We start from the raw sequence: 12,852 nt of genomic DNA on the forward strand, positions 1-12,852 counted from the left end.
CTCAGGAGCTCTTCGCCTCGGTAACATCTGTATAATTCTGCTGTGGACAAATTTGAACAGGAGAAGAATTCATCTGCCTGCTTGCTTTCTTTTGAGATGTAGTGGCACTGTAGGCTAGCTTTTAATATCTATTCCTACTCCATAATATCAGCAACAGTGGTGATTACTGTCCAGAAATAGCTGTTGTGTTTGAATTATTTAGTTAAGATCTGTACTATGGGAAAGCAGTAACATAGTATTGAAGTGTCTGTGGAATAATCTTGGCTAAAAATACCACCCAGGATTCTGTCAGCTGCTCTACCTTCTCATGATTTGGTTTGAATATTGATTTGATGTCTACAGAAATGATGGATTTCAGAAGTAGCCCTTGGTGATTAATTGTAATTTTATCAAAGTAGCGTGTTAGTGCCACTGTTTTTTCACTTTTGTTCTTTCTTAGTTTCATAGAAGATACAGACACTCTAGCAATACTGAGGACTACTAATTCTGCCATATACTAGAATTCCTCAGTGTAGCAATCACCCAAGAGTCCTTGTGTCATAATTCCTTATATGAAATATTATATGACCTAAAGCAAGCCTTGTCACTTCAGAGTTTGTTAATTTTCTCTTGGGAAATGGGAAATAATAAAGCTGTCAGAAGGCTTACTGGGATTCTCAGAGTACACTGAAGATGTAAACTACAGCTGCAGTCAGTGTGAAGCTTTGCTGTAACACAGATTTGTTGGAAGTGTATGTGTAATGGGGTAGAATTTCCCAGCGCTGTGCTTGCTTTGTGTTCAGAAGTTGATAAAAGTGGTTTTTTTAAGTTGCAGTATTTGTCTTCTAAATCCATTAATGAAAGTCAACAGAAAATTTGTCTTCCGTTTCTTAGCAAAAATGTTCAGACGTGTGCTCACTATTGTACAAGCTCATTGTAAACTGGGCCTGACTGCTACCCTGGTCAGAGAAGATGATAAAATTGTTGACCTGAACTTCCTGATTGGACCAAAGCTCTATGAAGCCAACTGGATGGAGCTGCAGAACAGTGGCTACATTGCTAAAGTCCAGTGTGCTGAGGTGATGCTCTGCTTTTTGGTTCTATTAGTGTATATTTATTATGCTTATGACATTTTTTTTTAAGGAAGGTGTACAAAATTGTCAATATCAAACTGGGGAAAAACAAGTATCCTTATGACTTAATTAACTTTGTAGCTTAGGCAAGGGTTTCACCAGTCAAAGTGAACATGTGGCAAATCCAGTAGCCAAGTGTTGTTCGGCCGTGTGTTCCTCAGAGTGACTGCGGCGCTCTCTCTGTGCGGGGGCTGTGGGACGTGATCGGCTGTCTCCAAATCAGCGTTTGGAAACACGAACGGTGCTTGCAGTGTTGTAGACCTGGTTTGATGCAGTTGACATCCGTGCTGCCTGGCTTTGTGTCTTAAGCTCAGTTCTGTGTGGTAGCAGGACACGGTGTTATGATGAGCAGAACATCAGGTGGTGTGCTGGAAGCTGCTCTTTAGAGATTTCAGTTGGTAGACAGACTTTAGTTGTTTGAGGAAAATTCTTGTAACTCTTAAAACCAACCAGAGTAGAAAGTTTAAAAGACATAAGAAAACACCTGCGTATTTTAAGCCTGAATGCATGAGTGTGGAAATTGAAAACAGGAGTGGATCTTGTTTCTTTCCAGTATGATGATGTGACCTCTGTTCTTTCCAGAGAAAAACCTAGTGTCAGAGCAGTGGAAACCTTTCACACAGGCACATTAGAACATTAAAGTAACCTTTCTGGGTCAGACTGAAGGTCTAACTTAATATATTGTCTCTGATAATTGTCAAGGAGGATACTTAGGGAAGAGTATAAAAACAGGGCACACATATCTGTCTGTGACTTCTCCTGATTCTTCTCCAAGCCCTCAGTCATTTACCAGCTCTCTGTTGTTTCTGTGTAACCATCAGTGGGTTTCTTTTGCATGAACTTGTCTGGACTCCCGTTGAATGGAAGTAAAGTATTAGCAGCTATGACGGGCTATGGTGGACTTTCAAAACTTAACTGTCTCTTTTCCTGTGCTTTTTTTGCTGCCTTTTTTTTCATTGTTTGTGGGGGTTTTATTGTGGGTTTTTTGGTTGTTGGGGTTTTTTTTTAAACCCATCTTGCTAGTTTCATGCACTTCGTCTTAGCTCTGATACTGGAGTTAAAGACCAGATGCAGGTCGGCTGTCCTCCTTTTGAACTTTGTCCAAACTGGAGGTTGTAGAAGGAGAAAAACCCACAGTTATTTTCAGTAACAGAATGCATGTGAAGAGCAGCTAGAAAATAACCAGACTGAAGGGAGAGCAGCCATCCTGCAAATTTCAATTTGTCTGTTTAGTCACTTTGGTTAATTTTGCATAGGGAGCATAATTCTTCCCAGACCCTGAACTGACCTTTAGGCATTGACAAGTGAAACGTGGGCTACCTTTGTTCTGAATGATGGAAGAATTCTGCAAGTTTTTATTGCAGGTTATATAAGAAAGTGTTTTGAAATTACATTTGATGGGACTCCCAAAAGCAAAGAACCAAAAAAAGCAGTGTTGACGGCTGATAAAGTCTGATAACGTGCACAACTGTATTGCACATGTGTCTGGGAAGTAGCATCTTTAATAAACTTGGTTTATTCCCTATAGCCAAGAAAGATGTCTGGTTTGCTGTTTCAGTGAGGCTCTCTCCAGGTGGCCAGAGAGGGTCGTGCTGCTGTCTTACTCTTCCACAAGCAGCACAGGTAAAAGTTTTAAACAAGAGAACAAGCCTGTTCTTTATATTTTCAGAGTTTTGTGATTTACAAATAATCCCTTTCCCAGCTGCCATACTAAGTTTTTGGCTTGGAAATGCATGTCTTGCAAGTGCAGCAGTGGAAAGATCATTGGGCTGAGTCGATCTTATCCTTTCAAATCCAGAAGAGCGTGCAAATGCAAATCAAAACATATTCAGTTTGCCCTCTAGTCATAACATTGTGCACTAGGTGAATTATTTTACTGCAGTCAGATGTTCAGTATTTATCTCGTTCTCACTTTGAAATATTCTCTTCTGATTTAAGAACTTTAAGTCTTTCATAGAGACAGCATAGAATTACAGCTGAGCTTATTCAGTACATAAACTTATGGTTAATGTAGTCAAGGGATGAAAAAAGCCTCATTGAGCATTTAACTCATTGGAAAGAAATATTTTGAAACAAGTAGTTTTTGCCAGTATAGAAAAATTCAGGTTGTTTAAGTAAACTCCTGTCAGTGCTCACATAACGTCCTGAACTGAACAGTGATTATAAAAGAGGCTTTTCTTACAGTATTCTGTTAATTTGTGCTCTGCAATGGATATAGGGGAATAACCCGTGCACGTTAGAATATCTTCTAGATCATATGCACTATAGTGTCATTGCATTGGCATAAACTTTTAAACTTCAGAATTTCTTCTGTTTTCATGCTACAGCAGAAAAAATATTTCAGTAAGATGAGACTTGTGCAGTACTGCATTGTGTATTTATGTGATAAAATACTTGCTTAGGGAAAACTGTTGAAAGCTTCTAATCAGTTGTGTTTTGAAAGTTGTAGACTCAATAGCTTTTAGAGTAAAGGTCACTCCTTTGTGGGTATATGAAAAAAATTGGTATATTTGCTCTGTAGTGGGGACTACATGTGTCTCTTAGCTTTCAGAATATGGAAGAAAAATAATGTTTAAGGAAAAAGCTTTGAGTGCTGTGACAGGGAGATTATAGAGACAGTTCATCCCCTTAATTACTGCTCTGTAAGAAGTAGTAGCATTCAGTAAAATTATTAACTATGAAACATAAAGTAAATATCTTCTGGTCTTGGTTTGATCCTACTGCCTATTTTTGTCATGAATCTCACTGCGCAAGCGAGAATATGGATGAGGTTAAACAGTCTGACAGTGCTGGAGGCTGCACCAACCAGCGGCTTTCATTTTGGTGCTGTATTAAAATCCGTGCCCTGCGCTATACAGAAAGTCAGAATGCATTATCATCCCCCAGGAGCTTTTCAACTCCCACTGGAATGAAAGAAATAAATAACGGAGGGTTACGTCATGTTTGTGCTGATGTTTTTCTAAATCTAGGTTTGGTGCCCAATGTCACCTGAATTTTATAGAGAATACGTAGCTATCAAGACAAAGAAACGGATACTGCTGTACACCATGAACCCGAATAAATTCAGAGCCTGCGAGTTCCTGATAAAGTTTCATGAGCGACGGAACGATAAAATCATCGTGTTTGCTGACAACGTGTTTGCTCTGAAGGAGTACGCCATCAGACTTGGGAAGTGAGTGTTCACAGCCAACGATGGCACCGTTGTTCTCCTCCTCTCTGGAAAATTGCCTTGTAGTCTCGCAGCTTTCAGTAGTGCTTAGATATTTCTTGTAATACTTTGATTTAACTCCAATCCTCCTGTATAAAAAGGAGCTTCTGAGGCTGTTTCTTTGGATGGATTTTGTTGGTACTGCCAACAGTATTTCGGTACAGAATTGTTTCAAAAGAATCTCTGTGTAGCACTTGCCTCAGGGGAGTTTTCACCCAGGATTTCTGTGAAAGACTGTATTTCTACGTCCATTTTATTATTATTAAAAGCCAGTGGGAAAATGAGGGACTTTAAAAAATACCACTAAAACTTATTTCTGTAATGAATGGTAGCTTCCCATATCTCTCTGAGACAGAGAGATTGGCTGTACCAGTGCACTGCCTAGAAATGACTGTTGTTGCTTAGTCAGTGAAAGGCTATAGCTCCCATGAGATCTTAGCAATGGCTCTAACGTGACTGCAGTTATGGGTGGTTGTACAAGTAGAGTTTAATGGGGGGCTTAGCATCAGTGTGTTTGCAAGGTTTGGGGAGGGATGATCGGGGAGAGTTTTTGCCAGCATCTGGCACAGAGTAATTATTGGGGAAAATACAAGGGAAAAAAAATTACAAAAGCAGGCTGTAAACTGGAAGAGGGTAGATTTAGACTAGATTTCTGTGAAGGTGGTGAGACACTGGCACAGGTTGCCCAGAGAAGTTGTGGATGCCCCCTCCCTGGAAGTGTTCAAGGCCAGGTTGGATGGGGCTTTGGGTAAGCTGGTCTGGTAGGAGGTGTCCCTGCCCATGGCAGGGGTTGGACTGGATGAGCTTTAAGGTCCCTTCCAACCCAAACCATGCTGTGATTCTATGAAAATAAGCGTAGAAGGTGGCCTCATCCTTTGTTTGACAAGAGTGAATAATGCCTTGCTTGGTAGAAGCTGTGGGGCATTTTGGCTGTGTATGATTTCATGTCTAGGAATTTCAGCAGTACTTCTTAGCAAAACCACAAACAAGCCTTACACTTTCCAAAATTCGTGATCAGTTTTGGCTGTAGTTTAACAGCCGCGTTGTGCTGGCTTGCTGTGACATCAAATAGTAAGCAGAGCTAATGGTGCTGGATGGATTCCAACACCCATGGTCTCTTTCATCATTTTTTTAATCTGTCTGGACAGAGATTAGCTCTAATGATGCCTCTGGAATGTCTCTAGCAGCGTTCAGCGCACCGCAGAAAAAGCCTTCAGCAAAGGCGATGCTGGGAGCAGGTGCTTGCTAAGTAGCACAGAGGTTGTTAAGTGGCACAGGTGCTGTAGAAGCAGGACAGAAATACCAGGTGCTTGCTTTTCATGTTCTTGAGAGAATTCTGTGTTTTTCACATCATGTACAGAGCTCCAGGTTACACGGCCGTCAGTGTTAGAAAGAAAGGAGGCTTGCAGTGCTGGATAAAGGTGAGGGAGTCTTTATTTTAAGCAGAGAATTTTCTGCTGTAGTTTGCTTTGAGCATGCTGACACAAAAGGAGCTGTTGGTTTTAGTGGGGCAGGAGTCTGTGTGAGCAGAGAGTGCAGCCCGGTGGGTATGGCAGTAGTGGCCGAGGCTGCCTGGCCAGTGCAGGCCCAGCGGAGCAGTTCCCACTCAGGACCTAATTCCCGCAGGTGGGGTGGGTGAGCTCCCGGGTGGAGGGAGAGATGGTCGTCCTCTGCCTGCCTCTGCCAGCTCCTGCCTTATCCCCATTTCCCTTGGTACTGGCAGGGAAAGACCATGCATACGACAGGAATTATTTTGGCTATAATTTTTGGGGCCACAGAATTCAGATGTGCTAAGCCAGCTTTTACTCTGTCGTGGGTCTGTCATCTAGTGTCATGGATAGCTCATGAGCTGACTGCTTTGTACTGGTGTTACGAATATGTTTCAGTCACTGTTTCTGAAGGACTGTGCCTCTGTGGTTTTGACAGTTACGTCAGTTAATGGGAGAGGGATCCATCTTTGCAAATCCCTCAAATACCTTTTTATAGTGAGGAAAAGGGAGCATTTCAGAGAAAAAGAGAAAATCGGTGTAGCATTGGGTGAAGTTTGTAGTAAAGAAAGCAAGGGGAGCCAACACACAGGAATTAGTTGATAAGAATAGAAAACCTTAATGCTGTGCACTGCATATTTATGTTCAACTACCACCCATGTATGTGCAATGTTAATAATTAAATGAAACATTTGAGGGAGGTTCCTTGTGTTAGAAATAACATATGGAAGTGTGAACAAAACAGACATTGTAGAATTTTGGAGATGGTTGTTAATGAACATTTGGAAAAGCAGTGCAAAAGATGAAGCTGTGGGCTCCTGCATGCCTCTCAGTTTTTATGTGGGCTTTGCCATTTCTAGATTAATTTTTTTTTAACTCTGCTTAGGCAGGAAGAAAACAGCCAGACTGTAGAGAGAATCTGGGAAAATTCAGAGTAGGCCAAGTTACTCACGAAGTCTGTGGGTGACAGTTTGTGTGAGCCTTCTGGGCTGATATTTGAAATGCTGCAGGTGATTCATCATCAGACGTTAGAAACCTTAGGTGAAATGCCACTGTGAGCTGCTCGTAGCCATGGAATGTTTGGGACCTTGTTCTCCTTTCAGTAGGCCCAGAAGGTATTAGGAGGGGCAAGAGGTTAGCTTCAAAAGCAGAAATAATTTTCCCAGAACAACATCCTGCAAGCAGCTTGTGACACATATCATTGATAGAGAAGCCTGGATTTTCAAGTGTTTAAATAGGAAGCAAAGGTTGCAGCTGTCAATGTGCTAACTCAGTAGATTTAAGGAAAAAAAAAATCTCTTATTTTAACAGCTGCCTTCAGTCTTTCGTGTAGGCTTAGCAAATGTATTCATTCTGTTGATCTACAGCTTCATTGGTGCACGTAATTGCAGAACATTTATAACTGTCAGAATTTGTTTCTGGCAGACCGGGTTGCTGCAGAAGGTTCCACAAACTGGGTGGCTGCCATGCAGAGCCAGACAAGCCAAACGTAAACTGCAGGCTGTACCAACGTCTGTTTTGTTTCTGTATCGATTCAGACGTGTACTGCGCTGCCTGCCGTGCTGTCCCTAGTACCTCCTAAGACACGACTGAGAAATCTTGAGTTAATTTAATTTGCATATGTTCTGTTCTTTTCAGACCCTATATATATGGTCCTACTACGCAAGGAGAAAGAATGCAAATTCTACAAAACTTCAAGCACAACCCAAAAATTAACACTATTTTCATCTCCAAGGTAAGTGAGGACATTCAGTGTGTCCTTGTACACATCTTTAGAGTGAACTTTAAGGGCGAGTTACACGTGGTTGTGTGTTTGGTATCTTTGTGTCACAGCTCACAAAGGTGTATTTTGCATTAAGTCTTTGTTTATGGTAAATGGAAATAAGATACTGCTCAAAGGCTGCTTCTCTGTTACAGGTAGGTGACACGTCCTTTGATTTGCCAGAAGCCAACGTTCTGATTCAGATTTCATCCCATGGTGGGTCTCGAAGACAGGAGGCTCAAAGACTGGGACGAGTGCTGAGAGCCAAAAAAGGTAAATGAGGGGATTGTTGGCCTCTGGGCTCTAATTGTAAAAGAAATGAACTGTACACAGCCTGGTATATCCTCGGCTTCAAGTAGCCCTATGAGTTCTTAGTGAAATATCTTTGTCTTGCCTTTTTTAATGCAAAAACACTGGTTTACACTGATAAAACTTTTCCTTTGTCTTTTTCTATTGAACTTTTTTGATGTGTGTTGCAATCGTGGCTCTTGACTTTTAACTTCTTCTTCACGTAATAGATTTAAATCTTTTACCTTGCCTAGCATAATAAAGCAGCAGGTTCTTCTCAGAGCACCAGTGTCGTTGTGTTAGTGTACATTTCCTTTTCCGTTTTTTGCCTTTTTGCCCATTCTCAAGTTAAGAACAAGAGAAGGAATTTCCACGCTGTGTACTGTGTCAATCAGTTCATGTAAGGTCTGGGTGCAGCTAAACTTCACACGTTGTTTTTGCGGAGAGGGCTTATTTAAACACCTGTTTTCACTCTTCAGTCCTTTTCTGTTCTTGGTTGCAGTGTTCCAAATGGAAATAATCACTCTGTGTCTCTGTCTCCTAGGCATGGTTGCAGAGGAATACAACGCCTTTTTTTATTCCCTCGTATCCCAAGACACTCAGGAGATGGCATACTCAACCAAGCGACAACGGTTTCTTGTAAATCAAGGTTATAGCTTCAAGGTAACTTGTCCCTTCTGTTTATTGTACTTGTGGCCTAAGAATACAACTTTTTTATTCTTCCATGTTAGTATTCAGTCGAATAGTTAAGAATTCTGATTGTGGGATGTATTATTCAGGTTTTGCTAGCAAGCAGGAACTGGCCGGGAGGCAGACATGTTGATAGGGTGACGCTGTAATAGCAGAAACTGTTCTGGCTAATGGAGGTCTTCAGACTGTGCTTGGCTTCCACCAACAGTTTGAAATTCCTCGGGTAGTTTTTTTCTGCATGGAGTGAAGTATATCACCAGAATCACTGGGTCGAATGTTAATTGATTAGTACATGAATCCTGCAGAATTTACTGCCAGAAAGGACAGTTATTGCAGAGTAGAAATTTTCCTACCTACAGCTAAAGCATAGAGAACCTCCTCAAAATAGAGAGCATTTTCAGTGTTGACAATGTTAACAGAGCCATGACTTGAAAATCTGCAGTTTCCCCTGAAGTCCCTTTTGTAAAGGACTGAATGGTGTCTCTTGTCTCCAGACATACTTGCAAATTGATCACCCCTGGTACTTCAGTTTATTATGCATCTCTGTATGTTGTTATCTTCAAAACGTAAAGTCTCGTTCCCCCAAAGCTCCTCTGGTTTGTAGATTTCACAGTGTATCTCATGTATTTTTCTCTATTCCATGGGCTGCCCCGTATACTTACCTGTTGGGCTGTTAAAGAGTGTCGTGATAGCTCTTGCTTTCAGGTAAATTATTCCTTTACAAAGCTGGAGTTTACTGCTCTAATTAGAAGCCTTCCCAATAAGAACCATTGCTGAGTAAAGGATAAGGCTCCCATACCTGCGTTTCGGGAACAAGCTCCAGCTTACGGCACTGACAGAATCGTGTGAGGATTGCAGGAGCTGCAGGGGCGAGCAGCCTCTGCTGGATTGCACCTAAGCCTGGCTATTTAAGAGCTTTTCCTCATGAGGCATACGTGCAGTACAGGACATCCCTGTGGCTAAAACCTCTGTGAACTGCAGCTGTGCTGAAGTAAATAATTGCTCTGTAATCAGTGGCCCATTAAAGAGAGCTTTAAGGGGGTCCTTACACCAAACCAGACGTGTCACAGAGTTTATAGGTAAAAAACCTTGTTTTGTTCACTAGTGTATGTATTTTGGCAAAATTGCAGATCAGTACTAAGTTGCAAGTAATTACAGCAAAGGCATCTATGTAGCTATAGCCAAGAAGATGAGAGAAATCACTTTATTATCTTTGAATGCTGTGGATTTTAGAACTAAGAAAGAGGTTAAAATAGAGGAATTTTATTTTGCAAGGAAGACCTGGTCCTAGGAACTTTGGTGTAATTTGGGGAAAAAAGCAGTGCAAGTGGCAGCTGAGTATCTGGAGCAACATTTTAGCTGCCCAGTACTGGAATGACCTTTATTTGCAGTTTAGGAACAAAATGTTAGAATATCTGTTTTCTTCTGTTTGCCAGTTTTTAATCCTTCGTCATAGCTGGCATCAAAGAATAGTGGGGCTGGAAGGAACGTCTAAGAAACCACCTATTGTGTTTCTTCATTCCAAACAAGGATCAACTATGTGTGTGTCACTCCCAGCAGATGTTTGCCTTCTTATTCTTCCAAATACGGAGACTCTACCTCATCTTTAGATAATTATTTCAGTGCTGATACCCTCTCCTTCAGTGTGTTTGTTCCTAAATTCTAAAAATTCATTACTCCTTTAAAAGGGTAACAGTTTTCACTTTTCTTCTTGCTATCTCTCAATAGCTTCATTCTTTGCTTTTCATCAAAAAAGAGAACTGGAATAATATTTTTTTGCTAAATCACGTATTTTGTCTGCTTCTTAAGTAGGAGCATTGTCATCACATGCTTGCAGTTTACTGCTGGCAGGGGTTTTTGTTGGTTAACTCTAGTTTGTTTATTTACTGCATTGGGTTTTTATTTAGAGGCTCAATGTAGGATGTATTGAATTTTAACACAATAGCAGAAGAACTCACTGTATCAGAGAATTGGGGATAATGTTAAACGTGGCATCTGTTAAACAGCTTAAAAATACAATGATGCAGTGGGAATTCTTTCCATTCTATGAATCACGTTAACACTGTTTTGCAACCACAACTGGAAACAGGCTGATGCAGTTTAAAATTGCTTTTTGTGACTCCTTTTTCTTTATTTTTGAGATTATCATAGCACATGCCTTTCTAAATAAGCAAGAAAGGGGAACCAGAGTGTTCCTCTAGCCTTACAGTAGGACAGGTTGCTTCCCTGAATGGATTCTTGAAGGTAGGACATTTCTCAGAAAGACATCCCTTTCCGAATTAGAAGTTGCCCTTGACAAGAGCTCACAGCACTGATTAGTCATTCTAGTGTTTCACTGCCCTGTTTTCCAGAAGCAGTATCTTGTGTCTAACATGGGTTTGTTTTGCCTTAAGCTGTATTTTTCACTTTGTTATTGGTCTTTGTGATTAGATCCATCCCGGATTACTCAGGTAATTAGTTTCTAATTGTATTGACTCAACAGATAAGCTGAAAAAGGAAGATAGGAAGGGAAACACTACATAATCAAGGGAAATGGCTAAATAAAAATGTCTTTGTCAGAACTTCAAGTTGGAAACATAGTGGGGAAACTGCAATTGTCATGTATAAAAATATGTTTACCAGAATGCATTTAACTACATGAAAAATTATTGCAGAATTTTCAAGATACCGTTATTTAAGAAAGCAAACTGCCTGTTGTGAAGCTTGAGAGCGTTGCAGTTCTTCAGAAGAGGTTTTTCAACTGACAGAGTATATGGCTCTGTATTGCCAGTAGATGGCAGGGGCCCTGCATCCATGGCTATCAAATGGGTCACTGAGAATTTCAAAGAGAGCAAACTTAACAGCTAAGTTACCTTGTCCCTAAGTCCACAGATGTTGAGAGAGTCCTTTTGCTCTGCTGCTGGTGCTTTGTTGCTGTGCTGTCTTTCAACAACTGATCATACTTCTCAATTTGATAGCCTTTTTCTTCCCATATTCCTAAATGTTTATTGCTAAAATTCTCAGTGTCTGGAAAGCTAGTGGATTATTTTTGTTAAATATAAGGTACTAGCTCTTAAACTAGACAATCTAGAGCCCACGGCATGAAGCAAATCTTGCAGTAAGTTGAATATTCATCTGAGCTGTCTGTGCTTTGGTCAGGTTCTTGATCAAGCTGGTGTGGACAGTGTTTGGCTGACATATTCTGTCCAGAGCTTTGCCCCCCCCAAGTTTGTATTCTGCATTTCCAGATAGAATATAACAAGGGCTGCATGTGTGTATATGTACACCACTTAGCTAGGTTTTATGTGTATCTGTGCTATCCATCGTGTTAAGCGTTCAGATCATTAATGGAAGTTGAAGGCAGTTCCAACAGGATATGGAATCAGAAATCCTTGTCTTGGTTTGGAACACCTAACGCTGAGGAGGAAGAGCTCTCACCTTGTGCCGTGCTCTGTTTCTTAGGTAATAACAAAGCTTGCAGGTATGGATGAAGAACAGCTTTCATTTTCAACCAGAGAAGAACAGCAGCTGCTTCTCAATAAAGTCCTGCAAGCATCTGACCTGGATGCTGAGGAGGAAGTAGTCGCTGGAGAATATGGTTCAAAGTCGGTTCAGGTGAGGATTGCTTTGAAAAGAATGACCACAAATGCAACAGAATTCGACCATTCCATTTGAATTCTAAGAGTGATGCCATCATCAGTGCCCTGGTATCTTTGTGAAACATTGGAAAACAGCTTTAGCACTTTCCTATTTGAGTAATTCAGCTGTCGGGCACTAGAAAGAATTTAGACATGGAGTTCATGTACTTCTCCATCCTATTTGAAGGAGAAGATGACAGATCTATTGTTACAGATTTTGAAGTAGATCTTCTAAGTCACAAGCAATAAAAATATATTAAAACAATAATACACACATACACTATTTTGTGGTGACACTGTGCTCCTTGAATCATGCCCTGAGTTTCTCATGCCCAGAAGGCAGAAGCATCAGGGCCACTTTTGTTCATTTTCAAGACAAGTACTATTATTGTAGGTAGCAATTTGACATTTTCAGCAACAGATAAAGAATGATAAATAGCCTGAAACATTTATTGATAAATAACTTAAAATCAAGCTACAATGTAGCAATTAAGTTTTAGGCTTAATTTTTACTCAAATGGCATTGTGCCTAAATGCATTAGGAATTCCCACTCTAAGGTATCTTTCCGTATTAAACTTTACATGGGTTTGTATACTTATGGTGAGTGGCAGGCAGTGACTTCCTTTGTAGAAATTCATCTGAAGAGGAAAAACCTTGGAAGGCTTTTTGGCCTTAAAATCCCTACAC

At 40.6% G+C, this 12,852-nt stretch overlaps 1 protein-coding gene across 1 annotated transcript in view; it reads left to right on the forward strand.

The window, feature by feature from the left end:
* Positions 1-873: 873 nt before the first annotated feature.
* The window catches only part of LOC104539106 (TFIIH basal transcription factor complex helicase XPB subunit), a gene marked incomplete at its 5' end in the record, with an annotated part of 12,382 nt that continues 403 nt past the window's right edge, over positions 874-12,852 (forward strand). The window contains 6 exons of the mRNA XM_010182552.1: positions 874-1,058; positions 4,082-4,284; positions 7,446-7,542; positions 7,725-7,842; positions 8,402-8,520; positions 11,989-12,141. Of these exons, the coding sequence (XP_010180854.1) occupies positions 874-1,058; positions 4,082-4,284; positions 7,446-7,542; positions 7,725-7,842; positions 8,402-8,520; positions 11,989-12,141 (875 nt within the window). The remainder of the gene's footprint in view (positions 1,059-4,081; positions 4,285-7,445; positions 7,543-7,724; positions 7,843-8,401; positions 8,521-11,988; positions 12,142-12,852) is intronic.

This window comes from Mesitornis unicolor, unplaced genomic scaffold, assembly GCF_000695765.1.
Source record: "Mesitornis unicolor isolate BGI_N332 unplaced genomic scaffold, ASM69576v1 scaffold36774, whole genome shotgun sequence".
Classification (NCBI taxonomy): Eukaryota; Metazoa; Chordata; class Aves; order Mesitornithiformes; family Mesitornithidae; genus Mesitornis; species Mesitornis unicolor.